Raw genomic sequence first — 24,292 nt, 5'->3', positions numbered from 1 at the left:
TAGTGGGCTAACACACAAATCTGTGCAAAGCACTGACATTTGAGGACATCTCAACTCTATGCACTTGCCTTTGTAAATTCAGATATGTTCAAGGTAAAATTCCCTAATTGCCATCCTGTCGTAATGCTTTTCCCTCTTTACATCATCCCATATTAGTCGTTTTGACCCATCACTGCTGCACCAATTGAAATTGACAGTCTTTTCCCCCTCTGTCTAACTCACAGTATATAATCAATTAGTTGATTCAGGGCTATGCTACACATCAGCATGTTTGCCAAGTTGACAAATTTCTACTTTCACTCACTCAAAAAAAAATCACCTAATTTTCTTAGATTATGCTGAAACTCCCACATAAGGAAGTACCAAGTTTCAGAACTTCTTTTACTCAGAAGCATTCTTTCTCTGGGGCAGTATGTGCCATCTGGAATTCTCTGCCTCTTGACATAGGAAAAAAGTACTTTTTCTAAGTTTTGGAAACTAATGACTTAACTTTTCCAGCTCTTCTAAATATACAGTACCTTTCCTGCCTAAACCTTACTACTGATCTACCATATAATTCTAAACAGTTGTAATCTTCATATGTTCCTTGCAAGACCCATTCATCATCTGTTGACCATTCTGGTCTTCAAAATGTTCTCCTCTGGGTAAATATAAAGTAACAAATTGTTGTATGTATAAAGGGCCATTAAAACCCTTTGGTGCATTAACCATATATGAACTGCTAATAAATAAACTTTTTTAACTTAGTCAAGTTGGGGCCATTTTTGAAGGCATGTTGCTAAGATTATTTTGATTCAAAGTAGTCTTTTATTTCTACAGTTAACAGGAGAAATATAGCATCCAGCCTCAGACAGGGTAGCTGCATGTATGGAAGCAGCTCTTCCTAGAATAAAGGGGTTGTTTAACAAAATCATAAAAACATATACAAATAAACATGTACCAGCTCCTCAAATGTACTCCTGACAAACTTACTTTAACCAGTTACATTTGCATAATGATTGCCTAAATACTGTGCCTCTCCAGTACTAAAGTGTCCAGAATTATTTTCTTGGCATGTTCAGTTGAGGAGACCTATTCCTAATGGTAGTTCCTTATTGCTAGAAGGCACATTTTCTCATAACTGCTATTTCATTCATTCATTTTAATAAAGCTTTTTTATCACATTTCTTGCCATAATCCTAGCTGATATGCTCGGGTATCCATTAGTGGTAAACCTACATGGGGTGGTCTTTATTGAAATCTTGCCTGATGTGGCTATTGTAGCAGTGATACTATTTGTCAGTAGACTGGGGTGACCTTTATTGATCAGAAGTAGACCACATCATAACACAGGTTAGAAAAACATTCTCTAACCTAGTCTAGATACCTAACTTGGCCCTCTCTGCAGTATCCCATCTACCTCATAGGAAGCATAAAACCTGACATTTCTGATATATATGTTCTAATCTATGGCAGATACTAAATGCATCACCCTCAAAATGATGTGTCCTCACTGTCTCAGAATAGTTTGCAAAAAGAAGTGGACGTGGGGAGTACAGGTTTTTGCAGTAATGAAGCTATTTTGGTTGCCAATTACTCAGGCTGGTATATTGTCAGAAAGAATGATTTTGCTTTGGGATGGGAGAGGTAGTACTTAAGTCCCATCTCCAGAGAGATTGGTTTGCGATAAATATTTTTTTGTAACCACTTCTTCTCACTATTTGGAAATGTGGGTAGCAGCAGAAAGTTGCATGAAAAATGTTGAATGTTTTCTCTGCCCTTTACAACTTTTTCACTCTATGACTGGGGTCCTTCCTGTTGTAACTGAATTACCAGTTTCTGCCATGAACACTGATTTATTATTCAGAGATACAGATTGTTGTAGCACCACATGCAGTTAAGCTGACTTTTAATGAGCTGTTGTAAATAAGAGTATCTTAAGAGGAGAGTGTTCTCCGGGCTCTTTCTGGTTGTACATATTTTTGTGTGTATCCTTAAAGGGTAGATGAAAATAGAGATTCATGTAAAATTGACCCATCAGGCAGGATGTATGGGTGAAAATTTCCTGCACATAGCTTTTTATACATAGGCAGAGGGCTTTGCCACCAGAGCAGGAGTCTCTTTGGGCATATAAAAATGTATTAACGTTTATTGAACAAAAAAAAAGATATAGCATTATAACATATAATGTATGATATTGTTATATATTTGTTTTCAGTCTTGAGCTAATAAAATTAAATGTTGCACCACATTACCATAGATGTGTATGAAATAAGTATTGATAATTACTGTTTTGTTATACACATGTATTAAAATGATGTTTATATACATATATATATATGCGAAAAATAGGTTTTCCGCATGTCAGCACTTTAATTAATTACGCTCTGTTAAGATGAATTCAACTGTTTGGATTATTTGCACTGGCTTACGTGTCTCTGCTTTTTTTGAGAGTGTTGTTGTTCTATACGGGCCCCTGACCCGTACGCGCACCTTTACCGCTAGGTCCCTGAGATGCAGAGCTGATATATATATATATATATATATATATACATATATACATACATATATATATATATATATATATATATATATATATATATATATATATATATATATATATATATTACCCAGTGGCAGTTGCCACTAGATAGTTATAGTTAGGACCTAGGGCCTGATTACCACCTTGGCGGATGATATACTCTGTCACAAATATGATGGATATCCCGTCCGCTGTGTTACAAGTTACAAGGTCGTGAACAGAACTCTAGTTTCTGTAGAAAAAACATTTATTTACTAGTAACTGTGGTGCAGTTTGATAAATCTTCACAACATTTTCCCAAAAACAATGGTAGTCACTTCAGCTGCTGTCTGGAAAGTTTCGGTGTGATCAGTCAATCAGGGGCCGAGAAAAAAGGGGGGTCCCAAAATGCATTTTCCCCATTCATTTTTCCATGGGGATTTTGAACAGCGATAGCGTTGAAACCACTGGATGGAACTACACCAAATTTGGCAGAAAGGTAGCTCCTGGTCCAGAAAGAGGCTTTTTTGTTATTTGGTGTAAATCCATTCAGTAGTTTTCTAGTTATTAAATTAAAACCAAATGTGTATATATAGGGACGTGGATCCTCCTTGGATCCTCCACAGATTCGGAGGAAAAGCAAGGCCCTGATTGGCTTGCCGCAACCTGACAGAAAAGTTGTTGCTGCCCTCTTGTTTCTCGCATTGCCTTGGAAGTGCGAATAAACAGTGTAAAAACACATAAGGGGTCAGGATACAGGTATCCTGACCACATAGGACACTTGGGGGGGGGGGTTCCCTTAGGGACCCTTAATGGACAAAAAATTGCCCTTTTGTTCAGCCAATCCACAGATTTGAGGGTCCTCCTCGGGCCCCTTGAAAAAGCAGGGTCCTGATTGGTTTGCTGCAACCTGACACAAATATTAACATGTGGGTTAAAAAAAACATGGAAAGTCACTGAAAAAGACAAAGGGTACAGGGGCAGTATCGTTAGGTTGATGTTTTACCCATACAAACCCATAGAAATTCAGGAGTTATAGTTATACTTATAGTTATACTTATCTGAAGAAATTAAAACTCGTGCCTGAAAGTAACTTTGGGCAACGAGATATAGGGGCATATTTATACTTTTTCATGCAAAACTGGGCTAACGCAGTTTTGTGTGAATAAGTATACCTCCTGCTAGCGCTATTCCAAGACGCCGGCCGGGAGTCATTTTTATGGAATGACATTAGCCGGCAGTAAGGCTCAGCTAGCGTCATAAAAAAGGATGCTAGCGGGTGGAGGAGGTGTAGGGTGAACAGGAGGTTGTGCGTCAAAGGATTACGCTAGTGTTGGCAGAGGCATAAAAATGCCTCTAACCAGACTAGCGTCATTTTTTTACATAAAACCCCCATGGACATGACTCCTGTCTCAGTAAAGACAGGAGTCATGCCCACCACCCCAATGGCCATACCCAGGGGACATATGTCCCCTGGGCATGGCCATTGGGCCAAGTGCCATGTAGGAGCGCCAAGTTAGGCCCCCCATGGCACTTTAAAAAAAAAAATACTTAACTATTCTTACCTTAATTACCTGGGATGTGGTCCTCTCATCCGCTGGTGTCCCTCTGGTGTAGGTAGGGGTATCCCTGGGGCTAGGGAAGGGCACCTGTGGGCCCATTCCATGGTCTCTGACCATGTAAATAGGATCATAGGTCCCATAACACCTGCCCTGACCCAGGCTTTAAATAATGGCGCTAAGCAAGCTTAGCTCTTATTTAATGCCCCCTTACATCTCACTGACGCAAGGTAGTTTCCGACTTGAACTCCAAAACTTTGGCGCTAGAGGGGTCTAGCGGCAAAGTATAAATTTGAAGTTAGGTTTGCACTTAATTTGCGTAAAAAAAAATGACACATATTCGGCGCAAAGCACGTATAAATCTGGGCCATAGTTTCTCAACAACGTTTCTTAGTAACCTTTTGTTTTATATAGTTCTCAAAAACTGTGTTCAGACTCTAGGATGTGCATTTAGAAAACCTTTATTGGCAATAACAGTAACACATGTATAGCCATAGACAACAATCTTTCATCGTCTGTTTTGCAAGGTACAAAATTGTCAGAAAAATATATTTTTTATTTTTTTCAAATTAAACAGAAAAGCAGGTGTACAAACAAAACAAAATAATATCAGTGCTAAAATAAATCATTATAAGTAATTTTAAGATCACAAGAAAAAAACAGTCATTCGTGTTCCATTCCACATATTCCCATAACGCTCTATCTATCCTTCCTGCATAGACGTTTAACATTGCTGTTGGAAAATGGGTTATTGGTAGGGCAGGTAGGTACCTACACCTAGCAACAAGCCACTAACCTCCACATAGGTACAGTTAGGTCTCAGTAAATTAATCCCAGCTCAACCCTTGGTAGCTTGGCAACGAGCGTCAAGGCTTAACTTAGGAGACAAAGGGGCTCATTCTGAGCCCGGCGGGCGGCGGGCGCCGCCCGCCTGGAGGGAGCCGCCAAATGACCGCACCGCGGTCATAAGACCGCGGCGGCCATTCAGACATTTCCTCTGGGCCGGCGGGCGCTCTCCAAAAGAGCGCCCGCCGGCCCAGAGGAAATGCCCCTGCAACGAGGACGCCGGCTCAGAATTGAGCCGGCGTAGTTGCAGGGGTGCGACGGGTGCAGTTTGCACCCGTCGCGTATTTTAGTGTCTGCATTGCAGACACTGAAATACACAGTGGGGCCCTCTTACGGGGGCCCCTGCAGTGCCCATGCCATTGGCATGGGCACTGCAGGGGCCCCCAGGGGCCCCGCGGCACCCCCTACCGCCATCCTGTTCCTGGCGGGAGACCCGCCAGGAACAGGATGGCGGTAGGGGGTGTCAGAATCCCCATGGCTGCGGCTGCGGAGCGCGCTCCGCAGCCATGGAGGATTCCCCCGAGCAGCGGGAAGTCGGCGGGAGACCGCCGACTTTCCGCTTCTGACCACGGCTGAACCGCCGCGGTCAGAATGCTCGTGGGAGCACCGCCAGCCTGTTGGCGGTGCTCCCGTGGTCGGTGGCCCTGGCGGCCACCGGCCGCCAGGGTCAGAATGACCCCCAAAGTGTAAAGCATTCAAATATCACAAAACAGTAATTAAATAAAACACAGGAAACAGTTTAAAAATCCAAAACCAATTTATAAAAATAGCTTATATTTTTATCTTTAAAATGACACAAACACGATTAAAATCGGTTCAGGGGAACCGGAGATATGAATTTTTAAAGTATTATTATTTTCTAGCGCTTAGAAACAAAAAGCGCCAATCGGGTCATCTGGTTGCACCAGGACCGGGGCAAAGTCAAACTTTCAGGCCGACCGCGATGGAGCCCTGCTCGGCTACAAGTCGCGGGAGGCCTCGGTTAAAAAGTTACCTTCTGACTTAGTCTCTTTTTTTATGTTTTTCTTCCCCGGGACGAACCTGCCAGTTGAATCCGACCTCCTGGAGCCCTTGTCCGGATACGCGAAGTCGGTTTCCTCGGTGGTGATTTTTACCTTCGGACTTAGTCGTTTTTTCGAGATGAAAATCCTTCGACCGGGGTAAACCTGGATCTTGATCCGACGTCCGTGGAGCCCTTCTCGGATACGAAGGCTGGGAGGTCCCGGTCAACTTTTTACCTTCGGACTTAGGGCCTGATTTTAACCTTGGCGGACGGCGGAGGCCGTCCGCCAAGGTTCCGCCGCCAAATGACCGCACCGCGGTCACAAGACCGCAGCGGCCATTCTAACATTTCCTCTGGGCCGGCGGGCGCTCTCCAAAAGAGCGCCCGCCGGCCCAGAGGAAATGCCCCTGCAACGAGGACGACGGCTCAGAATTGAGCCGGCGTAGTTGCAGGGGTGCGACAGGTGCAGTTTGCACCCGTCGCGTATTTCAGTGTCTGCATGGCAGACACTGAAATACTTTGCGGGGCCCTCTTACGGGGGCCCCTGCCGTGCCCATGCCATTGGCATGGGCACGGCAGGGGCCCCCAGGGGCCCCGCGGCACCCCCTACCGCCATCCTGTTCATGGCGGGTTTCCCGCCATGAACAGGATGGCGGTAGGGGCTGTCAGAATCCTCATGGCGGCGGAGCGCGCTCTGCCGCCATGAAGGATTCCCCCGAGCAGCGGTAAGTCGGGGGGAGCCCGCCGACTTGCCGCTTCTGACCGCGGCTGAACCGCCGCGGTCAGAATGCTCGTGGGAGCACCGCCAGCCTGTTGGCGGTGCTCCCGTGGTCGGTGGCCCTGGCGGCCACCAGCCGCCAGGGTCAGAATGACCCCCTTAGTCTCTTTTTTGGATGTTTGTCTTTACCGGGACGAACCACGAAGTCAGGCCGGGTCGCGGTTGAGGCAAGCCGGCTAGAATTTCCGCGTCGGGTCGGTCACTTTATGGAGCTTTTTTTCAAAAATTCTCCAATCTTTTCCAAACTTCTGGGGCTTCACCCAGATGTTCTTTTAAGGTTCTTTTGGGGTCCACAGCTCACCCCAAGGGTCCAGAAGTTCTGTGATGGTCCTTGGGAAGTGCGGACTTCAACTCCCAGAATGCACCTGGCGCAAACTCCTTTTTGGCCACTGGACCGTGGTCAGCTGGTCACTTTTTCAGGAGTTGGTGCAGGGGACTCTGGATAGCAATTTTTCACCTGTAGCAAACAGGGAGTCCCTCCTTGAACCAGTTGAAGCCAGGCAAAGTCCTTCTTGTGGTGAAGCCCAAGTGTGCAGCTGGTGCAGTCTTTCTGAGTGCAGGGTCCAGGTGCAGGCCAGGGGTCCAGCAGGGCAGTCCTTCTTCTCCTTGTAGTTCCTTCTTCTTGAAATTTGGTGGGGATCTGAGGCGTGGGTGCAGGTCTGCCAGTTTTATCCTTGCTCCTGGGTGAAAAGCAGGGGGGCCCTGGTTCTCCAATCAGGGACAGGGTCGTCCCCCTGTGATGACCACTTCCTGGGAAGTGTGGCAAAAATCCATCCCAGAAGGCAACAGTCTCTAAAAATCCAACATGGATGAATCTGATTTTTGGAGGTTACATCTGGCTGAGCCCACCCACTGGTGAGGCTAAAAATCATAAACACACCCCTCTCCTGCCCTCTCCTAATCTAATTAAGGGGGCACCTAATTGTCTGTGGTTGCAGGATGTGGGGGTGTTGCTGGGTGCTGCAAATGTCCTTCTCTGCCTTTGAAGACCAGTTTGGCAGCCCTCCCCCTTCCTGCCTCACCATCTGCTGAGGGGAGATTCTCTCCCCCAAGCACATTCCTTTGTGTGAAGCCTGGCCACTTCACACCTAATCAAGGCAGCCTGGCAGAAGCTGCTGCAGGCTGGCCAATCAGAGCACAGCAGCAAAAACAATGCAGAGCTGAAATTGGCAACTTTTTAGGTAAAGTCTAAACTTTTTACCTGCACAAGTTATATTAAATCCAACAACTGGAAGTTGTGGGATTTATTACAACAATCAATTTGATACCAAATTATTGGTATGTAACATTTAAGGGGACTTTAAAATGTAAAATAAAGTCTGCCCATTCTAGCCTATGAAGGCCATTTACTTCAATGAGGGAAAAACGAATTTGGCTGTTTTTACCTTACCAGGGCTATAAATTTATTTTTATAAAGTCCCTGCTTATAGTTACATGGCACCCAGCCCTAGGGGCACATAGGGCACACCTTAGGGGTGACTTATATGTAAAAATAAGGTAGTTTAAGACTTTGGAAGTACCTTTAATTCCAAAGTCGAATTTGCATATAACTTTAATTTAAAAGCAGCCAGCAAGGCAGGCTTGCTTTTAAAATGACACTGGGCACCTCAGCAGTGCACCTAGGTGTGCACCACCTATGCTGTGGTCCCTAAACCTACATGCCCTACCATATACTAGGGACTTATAGGTAGGTTAACTTAGCCAATTATAATTAGCCTAATTTGCATATCCATTTTACACAGAGCACTGGCCCTGGGACTGGTAAGCAGTACCCAGGGCACAGCCAAGAGTCAGTAACCACCAGTACCTATCCAGAAAGAGTGGGGGTGATCAGGCAAAAAAAAAGGACTTTCCTACACTGCCCCCCCCCAGATGAAAGGTGATGGGTACTAACCTACACCCTGGTAGTCCTCATCAGCTAAGTGGAAAAACCTGGAAAGGCCATCTGCATTGGCATGAGCAGTCCCAGGTCTGTGCTCCACTGTGAAGTCCATCCCCTGTAGGGAAATGGACCACCTTAACAGTTTTGGGTTCTCCCCCCTCATCTGCATCAACCATCTGAGAGGTCTGTGGTCAGTTTGTACACGGAAGTGAGTGCCAAACAAGTAAGGCCTCAACTTCTTCAGGGACCAAACCACAGCAAAGGCCTCCCTCTCAATGGCACTCCATTTTTTCTCTCTGGGGAGTAGTCGCCTGCTGATGAAGGCAACTGGGTGATCATGGCCCTCTTCATTAACTTGTGCTAACACTGCCCCAATCCCTTCCTCTGAAGCATCTGTTTGCACTACAAATTCCTTGCTATAGTCAGGGGCCAGTAACACTGGTGCTGAACACATAGCCTGTTTTAGGGTGTCAAAAGCTTTTTGACACTCTGGGGTCCAAATGACCTTCTTGGGCTGTTTCTTGGAGGTAAGCTCAGTTAGAGGGGCCACTATGGTCCCAAAATTTTGAACAAACCTCCTGTAATACCCAGTCAGGCCAAGAAAGGCCCTGACCTGAGTCTGGGTTTTTGGAGCCTCCCAATCCAGGATAGTCTGGATCTTGGGCTGGAGAGGTTGTACATGGCCTCCACCAACAAGGTGGCCCAGGTACACAACAGAACTTTGCCCTATCTGGCACTTGCTTGCCTTGATAGTCAGGCCTGCTTGAAGCAGGGCCTGAAGCACTTCCTTCAGGTGGACCAGGTGGTCCCTCCAGGTGGAACTAAATACAGCTATATCATCCAGATAAGCTGCACTAAAAGATTCCAACCCAGATAGGACTCTATTCACCAACCGTTGGAAGGTGGCAGGAGCATTTTTCATCCCGAAGGGCATCACCTTGAACTGAAAGTGGCCCTCTGGTGTGGAAAATGCTGACCTCTCCTTAGCTCTTGGACTTAAGGCAATCTGCCAATATCCTGAGGTCAGATCAAATGTGCTCAGGAATTTGGCAGCCCCCAACCTGTCAATGAGCTCATCAGCTCTAGGTATGGGGTGAGCATCAGTCCTAGTGACTGCATTTAGACCTCTGTAGTCCACACAGAATCTTAATTCTTTCTTCCCACCTTGGGGATTAGCTTTGGGCACCAGTACCACTGGACTGGACCAAGGACTATCAGAGGGCTCAATTACCTTCAGGTCCAACATCTTAGCCACTTCAGCTTTGATGTTGGCCTTGACCTGGTCAGACAGCCTGTACAGCTTGTTCTTGACAGGCAAGCTGTCACCAGTGTCAACATCATGGACACACCAATTGGTGAGTCCAGGGGTCAGGGAGAACAGACTAGCAAACTGTCCCAAGACTTGCTTACAGTCTTGTTGTTGCTGATCTGTCAATTTGGGAGAGAGTACCACTCCCTCCACTGACCCATCTTTTGCCTTTGAGGACAGGAGGTCTGGCAGAGGTTCACCCTCCTCCTCCTTCCCTTCATCAGTGACCATCAGCATGGTCATGTCTGCCCTGTCCTGGTGTGGTTTCATCCTGTTTACATGTAGGATCCTGTGAGGATTCCTGGGGGTGCCAAGGTCCACCAAGTAGGTGACCTCACCTTTTTTCTCTAGGATTGGATAGGGCCCAGTCCATTTGGCCTTTAGTGCCCTAGGAGCCATGGGCTCCAAAACCCACACCAGCTGTCCTGGGTGATACTCAGGCATGGTAGCCTTTTGATCATGCCAGAGCTTCATGAGCTCCTGACTGGCCTCCAGGTTTCTGCTTGCCTTCTTCATATACTCAGCCATGCGAGACCGCAGGCCTAGTACATAATCCAGCACATTCTCCTTGGATTCCTTGAGAGGCTTTTCCCAAGACTCTCTCACCAAGCACAATGGGCCTCTTACAGGGTGCCCAAACAGTAACTCAAAGGGGCTGAATCCAACCCCCTTCTGTGGCACCTCCCTGTAGGCAAACAGCAGGCATGGGAGGAGGACATCCCATCTCCTCCTGAGTTGGTCAGACAAACCCATGATCATGCCCTTCAGGGTCTTATTGAATCTTTCCACCTGACCATTGGTCTGTGGATGGTAGGGTGTGCTGAACTTATAAGTAACACCACACTCCTCCCACATGGCTTTCAGATAGGCTGACATAAAGTTTGTGCCCCTATCTGAGACCACCTCCTTTGGGAATCCCACTCTGGTGAACACACCAAGTAGGGCCCTAGCCACTGTGGGAGCAGTGACTGTCCGGAGGGGTATTGCCTCAGGGTACCTGGTGGCATGGTCCACTACCACCACAATGTACCTGTTACCTGAAGCAGTTGGTGGGTCTAGGGGACCAACAATGTCAATCCCCACCCTCTCAAAGGGAGTCCAAACCACTGGCAGTGGAATCAAGGGAGCCTTTGGCTTGCCCCCTGTCTTGCCACTGGCTTGACAGGTGACACAGGAGCTGCAAAACTCCCTGACTTTTTCTGACATTTCGGGCCAATAAAAATGGTTGACCAGCCTGCTCCAGGTCTTGGTCTGTCCCAAATGACCAGCTAAGGGGATATCATGGCTTAAGGTAAGGAGGAATTCTCTATACTTTTGGGGGACCACTACTCTCCTAGTAGCCCCTTCTTTAAGGGCCCTTGCCTCAGTGTAGAGAACTCCATCCTCCCAGTAAACCTTATGGGTACCACTGGTATCCCCTTGTTCTTGCCTGGCAGCAGTCTGCCTCAGGCCCTCAAGAGTGGGACACTCTCTTTGTCCCTGGCACAAATCTTCTCTGGTGGGCCCACCTGCCCCTTGCAGTTCTGCCAAGTCAGGCAGAGTTTGCAGGGAAGGTGTCCCTCCCTCAGAGTTTAGATCCTCCCCCTCAGGGTTGGATTCTTCCTGACCCTCTGTACTTGTTGGGGCTGGCAAGCCAGACCCAGTGCCTTTTCTCTTTTTCTTGGAGGCTTGGCCCATTGTTCCAGGGTCCAAGTGTCCAGCATTCCCCTGTTGTGCCGCCTGTGACCTGGTCACAGCACACACCCATTCAGGGAGGTCCAGCATCTGTGCATGGACCCTTCTTTCCACTTCTGACCACTCAGATGCTTCAAGATCATTCCCCAGTAGACACTCTACTGGGAGGGCAGGAGCTACAGCTACTTTTTTAGGGCCAGTCACACCTCCCCATTCCAGACTCACCATAGCCATGGGATGGAGTTTGGTTCTGGTATCTGCATAAGTCACCTGGTGGAAGACACCAGGTAAGACCCGCTCTGGAGAAACCAGCTTTTCTGCGACCATTGTCACACTGGCTCCTGTATCTCTCAGAGCTTCCACTTCAGTCCCATTGACTTTAGGCCTCTGCCTATACCTCTCCATGATGGGAGGTAAGGTGGCCATAGTTGCAATGTCCACCCCACCCACGGATACTAAGGTGACCTCAGTGTACCCTGATTCCACCCCTGGGCCAACTTCCACCCCCAACCCTACACTAGCAATCCCCTGGGATTGCCCACCAGTGGGGGGCTTCTTGGAGCAGATAGCATCTCCTCTTTTATGTCCTGGCTGATGACAGTCAAAACACTTGCCGGCCTTAGCAAGCTCCTGAAACATTCCTGCTTTAGCAGGATCATAATTCTTTCCCTGATACCCTTTCCCTTTAAAAGTGAATTGGCTCGGGGCTCCCCCTCCCTGAGAAGTTTTTGGGGACTCTTGTGAGGACTCTTTGGGTTTTTTGTCATCTTTCCCCTGGTTCTTCCCCTGAGAAGAACCATGTCCTCCCTTTTTCTGATCACCCCCTGGGGGTTTCTGGTTAACCCTAGTTCTTAACCAGTCATCTGCTGCCTCCCCCAGCTCTCTGGGGTTGGTCAACCTAGAGTCTACTAGATACTGGCGGAGCCTCTCTTGGACACAATTAGTTAGAAGGTGCTCCCTCATAATCAAATTGTACAGCCCCTCAAAGGTACTTACCCTGTTGCCCTGTATCCAGCCCTCCAGTGCTTTTACTGAAATGTCCACAAAGTCCACCCAGGACTGGGTGCTTGTCTTTTGGGTGTCCCTAAACTTAAGCCTATACTGCTCTGGGGTTAGACCAAACTTTTTAGTCAAGCAACTCTTCATACTGGGGTATGAGTCTGCATCCTCCCTACTCATGGTTAGGAGCCTATCCCTCCCAGAGTTGGGAACTAACTCCCAAAGGAGTGAACCCCAGTACTGAGGCTTGACTTTCCTCATCTGGAGGGCCCTCTCAAAGGCCCCCAGCCACTTATCTATGTCATCCCCCTCTACATAGGCAGGAACCACCCCTTTGGGTAATCTGGGGGCAAAACCCCCACCGAGGGACACCTCAGTTTCTTTCTCGCTGCCTCCATCTTTTTTTTCTTTGCTTGCCCACTTTTTCTTTTCTAGGGCAAGCTTATCTGCTTCCAAAGCTATGTAGGCTAGCTGGGCTTCCAGCTCTCTTTCTCTGATGGATGGGTTCTCGCCTCCTGAAAGGACCCCCTTCCTACCACTAGCTTTGGGTCTGCCCCTAGTGACTGTATCCACTGAGGACCGTTCTTCCTCATCCTCACTTAGGCTCAGATGCCTTCCCTCCCCTGAGTGGTTAGAGCTTGCATCCTCCCTTCTTTCTCCCTCCTCTGGAGCTTCTTCTGACTCTACCTCTTGGGCCTCAGCCCATGCTGTCAGGGATGTGATCAGGATTTGCTTCCTGAGATCAGTGGTTGCAGGCAACCCTCTTTCAATACACAACCCCCTAAGCTGGACTACTGTCAGTGTGGGTAGGCTAGCCAGATCAAGCTCCATGGTTCCCTAGTTTTGTGTCAACAAAAACTTTTTGCAAAAATTGGAAACAAGAATTTAGAAAAATTACAAAAATTCAATAATTGAAATTAATCCAAATTAAAAATTAAAAACCATTTTTGCACTAGGACAATTTAAAGGATTTTTAATTTGTTTTACCTAAAACTGTAACGTGATATTGAACACAAGTACAGGATCCCGTCGCTGCTTCCAATTATGTTGGAAAATGGGTTATTGGTAGGGCAGGTAGGTACCTACACCTAGCAACAAGCCACTAACCTCCACATAGGTACAGTTAGGTCTCAGTAAATTAATCCCAGCTCAACCCTTGGTAGCTTGGCAACGAGCGTCAAGGCTTAACTTAGGAGACAAAGTGTAAAGCATTCAAATATCACAAAACAGTAATTAAATAAAACACAGGAAACAGTTTAAAAATCCAAAACCAATTTATAAAAATAGCTTATATTTTTATCTTTAAAATGACACAAAAACGATTAAAATCGGTTCAGGGGAACCGGAGATATGAATTTTTAAAGTATTATTATTTTCTAGCGCTTAGAAACAAAAAGCGCCAATCGGGTCATCTGGTTGCACCAGGACCGGGGCAAAGTCAAACTTTCAGGCCGACCGCGATGGAGCCCTGCTCGGCTACAAGTCGCGGGAGGCCTCGGTTAAAAAGTTACCTTCTGACTTAGTCTCTTTTTTGATGTTTTTCTTCCCCGGGACGAACCTGCCAGTCGAATCCGACCTCCTGGAGCCCTTGTCCGGATACGCGAAGTCGGTTTCCTCGGTGGTGATTTTTACCTTCGGACTTAGTCGTTTTTTCGAGATGAAAATCCTTCGACCGGGGTAAACCTGGATCTTGATCCGACGTCCGTGGAGCCCTTCTCGGATACGATGGCTGGGAGGTCCCGGTCAACTTTTTACCTTCGGACTTAGGGGCTGATTCTAACCCCGCCGGCGGGAGCACCGCCGACAGGCCGGCGGTGCCCCGCAGGGCATTCTGACCGCGGCGCTTTGGCCGCGGTCAGAAAGGGTAAACCGGCGGTCTCCCGCCGGTTTACCGCTGCCCTCAGAATCCCCCATGGCTGCGCAGCTTGCTGCGCCGCCATGGGGGATTCTGACCCCCCCTACCGCCATCCTGTTCATGGCGGGAAAGCCGTCATGAACAGGATGGCGGTAGGGGGGGTCGCGGGGCCCCTGGGTGCCCCTGCCGTGCCCATGCCAATGGCATGGGCACGGCAGGGTCCCCCGTAAGAGGGCCCCGCAAGGTATTTCAGTGTCTGCCTTGCAGACACTGAAATACGCGACGGGTGCTACTGCACCCGTCGCACCTTCCCACTCCGCCGGCTCGATTACGAGCCGGCATCCTCGTGGGAAGGGAGTTTTTCCCTGGGCTGGCGGGCGGTCTTTTGGAGACCGCCCGCCAGCCCAGGGAAAAACTCATAATACCCTCCGCGGTCTTCTGACCGCGGAGCGGTATTATGGGGGCGGAATTCTGGCGGACGGCCTCCGCCGCCCGCCAGAATCAGAATCACCCCCTTAGTCTCTTTTTTGGATGTTTTTCTTTACCGGGACGAACCACGAAGTCAGGCCGGGTCGCGGTTGAGGCAAGCCGGCTAGAATTTCCGCATCGGGTCGGTCACTTTATGGAGCTTTTTTAAAAAAATTCTCCAATCTTTTCCAAACTTCTGGGGCTTCACCCAGATGTTCTTTTAAGGTTCTTTTGGGGTCCACAGCTCACCCCAAGGGTCCAGAAGTTCTGTGATGGTCCTTGGGAAGTGCGGACTTCAACTCCCAGAATGCACCTGGAGCAAACTCCTTTTTGGCCACTGGACAGTGGTCAGCTGGTCACTTTTTCAGGAGTTGGTGCAGGGGACTCTGGATAGCAATTTTTCACCTGTAGCAAACAGGGAGTCCCTCCTTGAACCAGTTGAAGCCAGGCAAAGTCCTTCTTGTGGTGAAGCCCAAGTGTGCAGCTGGTGCAGTCTTTCTGAGTGCAGGGTCCAGGTGCAGGCCAGGGGTCCAGCAGGGCAGTCCTTCTTCTCCTTGTAGTTCCTTCTTCTTGAAATTTGGTGGGGATCTGAGGCGTGGGTGCAGGTCTGCCAGTTTTATCCTTGCTCCTGGGTGAAAAGCAGGGGGGCCCTGGTTCTCCAATCAGGGACAGGGTCGTCCCCCTGTGATGACCACTTCCTGGGAAGTGTGGCAAAAATCCATCCCAGAAGGCAACAGTCTCTAAAAATCCAACATGGATGAATCTGATTTTTGGAGGTTACATCTGGCTGAGCCCACCCACTGGTGTGGCTAAAAATCATAAACACACCCCTCTCCTGCCCTCTCCTAATCTAATCAAGGGGGCACCTAATTGTCTGGGGTTGCAGGATGTGGGGGTGTTGATGGGTGCTGCAAATGTCCTTCTCTGCCTTGAAAGACCAGTTTGGCAGCCCTCCCCCTTCCTGCCTCACCATCTGTTGAGGGGAGATTCTCTCCCCCAAGCACATTCCTTTGTGTGAAGCCTGGCCACTTCACACCTAATCAAGGCAGCCTGGCAGAAGCTGCTGCAGGCTGGCCAATCAGAGCACAGCAGCAAAAACAATGCAGAGCTGAAATTGGCAACTTTTTAGGTAAAGTCTAAACTTTTTACCTGCACAAGTTATATTAAATCCAACAACTGGAAGTTGTGGGATTTATTACAACAATCAATTTGATACCAAATTCTTGGTATGTAACATTTAAGGAGACTTTAAAATTTAAAATAAAGTCTGCCCATTCTAGCCTATGAAGGCCATTTACTTCAATGAGGGAAAACCGAATTTGGCTGTTTTTACCTCACCAGGGCTTATAAATCTATTTTTATAAAGTCCCTGCTTATAGTTACATGACACCCAGCCCTAGGGGCACATAGGGCACACCTTAGGGGTGACTTATATGTAAAAATAAGGTAGTTTAAGACTTTGGAAGTACCTTTAATTCCAAAGTCGAATTTGCATATAACTTTAATTTAAAAGCAGCCAGCAAGGCAGGCTTGCTTTTAAAATGACACTGGGCACCTCAGCAGTGCACCTAGGTGTGCACCACCTATGCTGTGGTCCCTAAACCTACATGCCCTACCATATACTAGGGACTTATAGGTAGGTTAACTTAGCCAATTATAATTAGCCTAATTTGCATATCCATTTTACACAGAGCACTGGCCCTGGGACTGGTAAGCAGTACCCAGGGCACAGCCAAGAGTCAGTAACCACCAGTACCTATCCCGAAAGAGTGGGGGTGATCAGGCAAAAAAAAAGGACTTTCCTACACTATGGGGGTCATTCTGACCCTGGCGGCCGGTGGCCGCCAGGGCCACCGACCACGGGAGCACCGCCAACAGGCTGGCGGTGCTCCCACGAGCATTCTGACCGCGGCGGTTCAACCGCGGTCAGAAGCGGCAAGTCGGCGGGCTCCCGCCGACTTACCGCTGCTCGGGGGAATCCTTCATGGCGGCGGAGCGCGCTCCGCCGCCATGAGGATTCTGACCCCCCCTACCGCCATTCTGTTCATGGCGGGAAAGCCGCCATGAACAGGATGGCGGTAGGGGGGGTCGCGGGGCCCCTGGGGGCCCCTGCCGTGCCCATGCCAATGGCATGGGCACGGCAGGGACCCCGTAAGAGGGCCCCGCAAAGTATTTCAGTGTCTGCCTTGCAGACACTGAAATACGCGACGGGTGCCACTGCACCCGTCGCACCTTCCCACTCCGCCGGCTCGATTACGAGCCGGCATCCTCGTGGGAAGGGAGTTTTTCCCTGGGCTGGCGGGCGGTCTTTTGGAGACCGCCCGCCAGCCCAGGGAAAAACTCATAATACCCTCCGCGGTCTTCTGACCGCGGAGCGGTATAATGGGGGCGGAATTCTGGCGGGCGGCCTCCGCCGCCCGCCAGAATCAGAATCACCCCCTATATGTTCATGTTGGTCTGATCACTTCAGAGGTGTGAAAGAAGTTGTTGCCATGTGACAACATTGTATCGGGGGTTTGAATACAGCAAAAAATATATTGTGCTTCATGGGAAAAACTCATGGCAAGCAAGAAAGAACAACAAATAATGGGTGAGGACAATTTTACTGTTGTTAATTTGACATCCCAATATCTTACCTTAGGTGAACAGTCTTTATTAGATCATGGCTTGTCTTTTTGTCTAGTGGCTAATTTTGATTATGCAAGCACATACATTGATTGATATGTGAGATTGGTGCACAGTATTGGTTGTGTTGCAGCTGTGACAAAGATCATTGCGGCCGAAATGCGTTGCCAATAAAAAAAATGTACTGCTCATCTCGGAGTGCGAGCTTTTGAGTTTATGGAGGTTACATCACAGTTTTCGTTTGATGCTTTGCGAGGTCTGCACCCGCTGCCTTGCACTGACCCCACATGGCGATGAGACCAGACTTTGGCAGACGCGTTGCTGTATATATATATATATATATATATATATATATATATATATATATATTGACTTATTGTGCATGTTAAGTTTCAAGGTGTTTCGTCAAGTGACGACTACAGCCTGAACAACTGGATAAAATTACACCACATTTGGCAGAAACCTAGCTCTTGGTCCAGACAGCTTGCTTTTTGTGATATGGTGTAAAGTTGCTCAGTAGTTTTTGAGATATGAATGGAAAAAATAAATATAGATATCTGGGCGGAGCCTAAGCACAGATATGAGATCTTATTGGCTGTTAGCACTTCAACCAGAAAATGCTGGCAGCCAATAAACATGATAGCATCCATTGAAATGCATTATAGAGAATGGTAGGTTTTGAGGGTCACAAAAAATAGAATGTATAAATGGTGATGGCAGATTTTAGCTTTCCACTCTATGAAAACTAAAATTTTCACTCTGTGAAAAAGCCGTCTGCTAGGATTTTGTGAATCATGTTTAAGAGAAAACAGTTTTCTCATGATTTTTCCATAAAGGTTATGAAAGATGCAACACAAAGGATGATGAACAGAGTGCTGAACAATGCAAACACTCACTCACCCCCAGTCACAGATTTGGGTTTAATCCATTGTTCTTTTGCCACCCCAGTTTGGACTCAGCCATATGCAAATCAGTCTTGACCCTGTTCCTCATGGGAACAGTCCAGCCCGAACTGCCAAGCACAAGTGGATTCTCCTGTTGGAAGAAAAATACATAAATGCACCAAAGAAGATAGCTGCGGGTTCCTGCTTGGTGCAGAAGATGTCTCACGTTGAGTCATCGGATACAGGCTGTTTGCGTTGCTGGATTCCACCAACAAGTCTTGGTTCACGCAAGAACGCGTTATGCATCAAAGAGGAGCTGCCCTGAACTAGGAGGGACCTGGGGGTCTCAACTCAGACTGAGGAGACAGAGGAGCTGCTCAATCCCCAGGAGGGCAGAAACTTGTCTGTGAGGTGGCAGCAGCTGGGTCTGCAGTGAAAGCCTCAGAGAGCTGGTTTGGCAGTGCAGATGGTCCATGGTGGAGCCCCAGGGTGCATGGAATTAGCCATCCCCGATACCAGATTTGGATTGGGGGTTCAATTTCACAATCTTAGACACCTCACTTGACCATATTCGGAGTTACCATTGTGAAGCTACATATATGTATTGACATATATGTAGTGCACGCTTATAATGGTGTCTCCGCACTCACAAAGTCTGGGAAATTGGTCCTGGACAAAGTGGGAGCACCTTTGCTAGTTCAAGGGTGGACTTATACACAGTAACTTTGCATCTAGCTTTCAGTAACTGAAGGTTAGACATATAGGTGACTTATAAGTTACCTGGCGCAGTAAAAATGGCTGTGAAATAGTGTGTGCACTATTTCACCCAGGCTGCAGTGGCAGTCCTGAAGGAGTGTTTGTATGAGCTCCTTATGGGTGGCAAAAGAAATGCTGCAGCCCATAAGGATCTCCTAGAACCCCTATGCCCTGGGTACCTAGGTACCATATACTAGGGACTTATAAGGGGGGGGGTCCAGGGTGTCAATCAATATTGGAATATGGAGTCACTAAACTATAGTGATAAATTTGGCACAGAGAGAGAGAGCATAAGCACTGGAGTTCTGGTTAGCAGAACTCCAGTGACACAGTCAAGCATACTGATAACACACAAGCCACAAACTATGAGCACTGGGTCCTGGCTGGCAGGATCCCAGTGAGACAGTAAAAACACACAACTGACAAATAGGTCTCAAACTATGAGCACTGGAGTCCTGGCTAGCAGGATCCCAGTGAGACAGTGAAAACACACTGACAAACACTGACAAACAGGCCAAAAATGGGGGTAACCATGCTAGAAAGAGGCTACTTTCTCACACTCTCAATTTTATAATTTCTAAAGGAAACACTTTAGGTATTACAGTTTTGATTACATCATGATGACATCAGGCGTGACATCGCCCCATTACTTTTGTAATAAATATAGAATGTAAGCAACCTAGTTGTTCATTAAAATACTGTGGGGATGCAGATGTCAGGGACACGGCTTGGATAATTGAGGATAGGGAGGAGGGTGCAGAGGCAACAAGTTGACCACGCTGGGCAGGCGCGAGGAGCAGTGGCAGCACAATACACCATGGAGGGAAGTGAAAAGAGGAGTAGGAGCAACAAACCAACCATGAAGGAAAGGCAAGAGAGGCTGTGGCAATATAACAGACCATTGAGGGCAGGCGGAAGAGGCAGTGGTAATACAACCATACATGCCAACAGGTCCGATTCAGGCAGGAGATCCCCTTGTGTTTTTAAGCCCAAAAGGGTCTTATTTTATCTGTCTCCTGCCTAAAACCTCCTCTTTTCCGAAGTAGGTGAATGGGGAAAATGAATTCCCCAGTTTTTTTTTTTTTAAATCTCTCACTTACAGAGTTCTAAATGTTGGCAGGTATGGTACATTGGATCACTAAGGGCAGAACAAATTGGGAGGGACATGGACTCGGATAGCAGAGGGCAGGAGGGAGATGGGCAGAGACACCAAACTGACTTTACAAGGTAGGCATCAAGGGTTGCAGCAGCGCAATACACCACACAGGGCATGTGGGACAATAATGCAGCTAATAGGGATGGGACAGGGTCATGTACATGGACAACAGAGAGCAGAGGGGAAGAGGCAAGGGCAGCAAGCTGACCATACCGGTCAGACCAGAGGGACAGTTGCAGCATAACAGAGCACGAAGTGCAGGTGGGAGCGGGCATGACAACAGACCAGACAGGGCAGGAGGGAGGGAAAAGGGCCTGCACATGGAAAATGAAGGGCAGGGGGCAATGGGGCAGGGCTGGAGCAGCAAGCTGACCACAGAGAGCAGTCAGGATGGGCACTGGAAGTATAACACAGCATGGAGGGCAACAGTGAGACTATAATGGCATACACGCAGACAACAGAGGGATGGTGGGAGGGGGTCGGGGCAACAAGCTGATGACACAGATCAGGTGGTAGGGGCTGTGGCAACACAGAAGGCCATGCATGGCGAGTGGGAGGGTTAGTGGCAGCACAACGGCAATGGTGGGCAAGAGGGTGGGGCAGGGCATGCACAAAGGACCATGGAGGACAAAAGGAATGGGTAGGGGCTGGACATCAACAAGAGAGGGCAGGGGTAGGGGCTTCACAGTAGAACACATAGAGTATGCAGGAGGAGTTGCAGCAAAACAGAGCATTAAGGGCAGAAGGGAGTGGCATCAAAATGGACCTTGGAGGGCAGGAGGGAGGGGATAGGAGCATGGAACTGGGACAGGCAGGGTGGAGGTGGCAGGTGGCAGCTATTTGACCATGCTAGGCAGGTGGGAGGGGCAGTGGCAGCTCCACAGAACACTCAGAGTAGATAGTAGGGGCAGTGGCAGCTCCATGGAACATGCTGGGCCAAAAGGAGGGAGCAGGGGCAAGCACACAGACATCAGGGGGCAGGGGGAAGGAGGGGTAGGGCAACAAGCTAAGAACAAAGGTTAAGCAGAAGGGCACTGATTGGGCATAGAATTGGGCAATGGAGGGCAGAAGGAGTGGGCAGGGACATCAAACTAAACGGAGGGCGGTGGAGACACATCGGACCATGCAGGGCAAGAGGGAGGAGACTAGTTCATGGACTTGGTCAACAGATGGTGGGATGGAGGTGGATGAGGCAGCAAGCTAACTGTTCAGGGTAGGCAGGAAGGGCAGTGGCAGAACAATGGGCACACAGTGTTGTAATGAGGGAGCAGGGGCATGGACTTGGACAATAGATGGCGAGGAGGGGGCAGAATGAGAAAGCTTGGGTGGGGGCAGCACAATGCCAGACCATGTTCTGCATTCAACACCGCCCTCCTTCATGCATTGCGATGGACATAATCAAACCCTTGAAAATTACTGGAAAAAATCGATGATTACATGGACTTTGTAATTAGGAAATGGAATTTTAAAAAAAAACTTAGAAATTCCCTAAAAAAAACACAAAACCATAGAAGTTCAGCTGTTATAGTTAGAGGTAACTATAACCCATGCTCTAAGGTAACTATACCTTGTGCCCTCACCATACACTTCTAATTATCCCAGATTTTACATCACTCATGACATCTTCTATGACATCATTGATAATGTCACTGTAACATTCGCCAGGCCCTGTGACCTACCAAACACCCTATAGCCACCCAACCTGCGCTATGCTATGCACTGTCTTTGCCTGTGTGTGGCGGGGGGTTAGTTGCAGGCCTTGAGGCCAACCTCCTATAACCACCCAACCGCATGCCATGTACGGCCTTCAACCGTGCACGGCAGGGTTCGCCAGAGTAACAGTTCACAAGAAAGAACCCACTTTTCACAGTCACTACATGAAATATTGCCCTAAAAAAACATAATGATGCAAACACCTCCTTGAAGGTTTACATATAACTTCTAAAGTTGAATATGCACAGAAAAACACTTGGGGAGGGGTGCAGCGTGGTACCCCTCCCTCCCCCCCAAAAAATCAAATGTTTAGGCTAGGCCCTGTGGGATTGGGTCCCTGGGGCTGGGATCTGCCCAGGGAGGGGGACCACACGTCCTCCTCCTCCACAAAAAAATAGATTAACACTGTGCCCCAGGGGATGGGGTCCTTGGGTTCAGAATCGACCAGGGTGGAGGGGGGCACATGGCCCCCTCCCCAAAAAAACAAAAAACATTTAGGCTGGGCCCTGGGGCAGAGATCAGCCTAGGAGGGGGCCATGCAGCCCCATCTAAAAATAAATAAATACATATATTGATGCCAGGGTTGAGTGGTTCGAGGATTGGCCGCAGGGACTGGCCACTGGGCAGGCCCTGCGGCCAACCACTGGTGAACACTGTGGAAGGACATGCGCAGTGGTGATTGGATTAACGTATGGTAAAGAAAATTACTTTATGTTAAAAAAACATAGAAATGCACTGAAAAAAAAACAAATATTACATGGATGTTATAGTTAGGAAATAGATTTAAAAAGCCATAGAAATTCACTTAAAAAACCAAGGTTTACAGGGACATTATAGTTAGGTTCACATTTTAAGCGTACAAAACAATAGAAATTCACATGTTATAGCTAGAGTAATCTCAAGTAATTATAACTCGCGCCCTAAGGTAACTATAACTCGCACCCTCTGCATGTACTGCTAACTACACCACAAATTATGCACTCATGACATTTTTGATAACATCATTGATAATACCAATGTAATATTTGCAGTAACATTTTTGACAAAAAAACAGTGCAAGGCTGGGACACGAGTTATAGTTACCTTAGGGCACAAGTTATAGTTACTTGAGATAACTCTAAATATAACAGGTGAATTTATATGGTTTTGTATGTTTAAAATGTTTTGTACGTTACAGATGTGATATATGTATATATATAAAATATTTTAAATGTTACACTAGTTTGTGTTATTGTATTTATTTTAACATTATTTTCTATGGGGTGTTATTCTAAGCCCTTACCTCCATTGTTTTCCGTGTGGTGGAGATCTCTGCATTAAAAAGACAGGAGAGTTGGGGGTCTATGCACATAGTTTTTTTATTTGCTTTTGGTAGTACCTGAGTAGCAACGATTTTTTTAGCCCAAGACTTTCAATTTACAAATTGCATTCTGCGATTTCCGTTCATGATTCACATTTATGTATGAGTATCACAATTAGTGAAACGTAAGGTTAGGACCTGAAACTTTTCACCATTCTGAAATCAATACATATCGCCCCATTCTGTTTAAGAGGGATGTGTTGTTTCAATCAGTTCTTCACTGAAAGCACAACCGAGCCTTTCGCAGTAGTCAGGATATATGTAAAATGAAGGTAATACCGGGGCTGGAGGGTGTTTTTTGCCAATACTCTTGGTCTGTCTTTTCATGTTTTTGCTTCTGAAAATGTATATAGAAAGGACACTTTTGTGTACAATGAAACTATGGCCATTTTATCCTAGATCTATAATTCAGAACTGGAGTCAGAGTTTGACAACTTTGAAGACTGGCTGTTCATTTTCAACCTTCAGCGTGGGAAAGCAAGTGAAGAGGATGATGCTAATGAGGAAGACAACTTCATGGGGAAATATAAGGTAACATACTACTACTCTTAAAGTTACATGAATGCATAAAGTATGCTTCCCAAAAGGAGCAATGATGAACTCCAAGCACAGTTACTTAGGAATAATTGCTTTTGCTATTAAGCTATATAATAAGCACCACAGACGTCAGCTCACAGAAAAGCTAGTAGATTTTCCCTGAAGAGTTGGAATTGGTGAAGTTGCTGTAGGTTTTAGCAAAAAACTTGAACTACATCTTTTATAATCTTGCACACTTTTCCTCAAAGTAATACCATTTCATTTTTCATACATTTTTAAATTTAATTTGATTTGATTAATTGATTTTTCCAATTTCATGTAGCATGAATCATATTCAAAAGGGTATCATGAGATAACACAAATGTCTTTCACATAAACATCTTTCCAC

The 24,292-nt window shown here is 47.2% G+C and overlaps 1 protein-coding gene across 2 annotated transcripts in view; it reads left to right on the top strand.

The window, feature by feature from the left end:
- Positions 1-24,292, top strand: part of LOC138304105 (fer-1-like protein 4) — a 1,042,026-nt gene that overhangs the window by 855,178 nt on the left and 162,556 nt on the right. For both annotated transcript variants that reach the window (XM_069243852.1, XM_069243853.1), the window contains one exon: positions 23,767-23,898. In XM_069243852.1, the coding sequence (XP_069099953.1) occupies positions 23,767-23,898 (132 nt within the window). The remainder of the gene's footprint in view (positions 1-23,766; positions 23,899-24,292) is intronic.

Source organism: Pleurodeles waltl, chromosome 7, assembly GCF_031143425.1.
Source record: "Pleurodeles waltl isolate 20211129_DDA chromosome 7, aPleWal1.hap1.20221129, whole genome shotgun sequence".
NCBI lineage: Eukaryota > Metazoa > Chordata > Amphibia > Caudata > Salamandridae > Pleurodeles > Pleurodeles waltl.
This window is presented reverse-complemented; position numbering and strand designations above follow the sequence as displayed.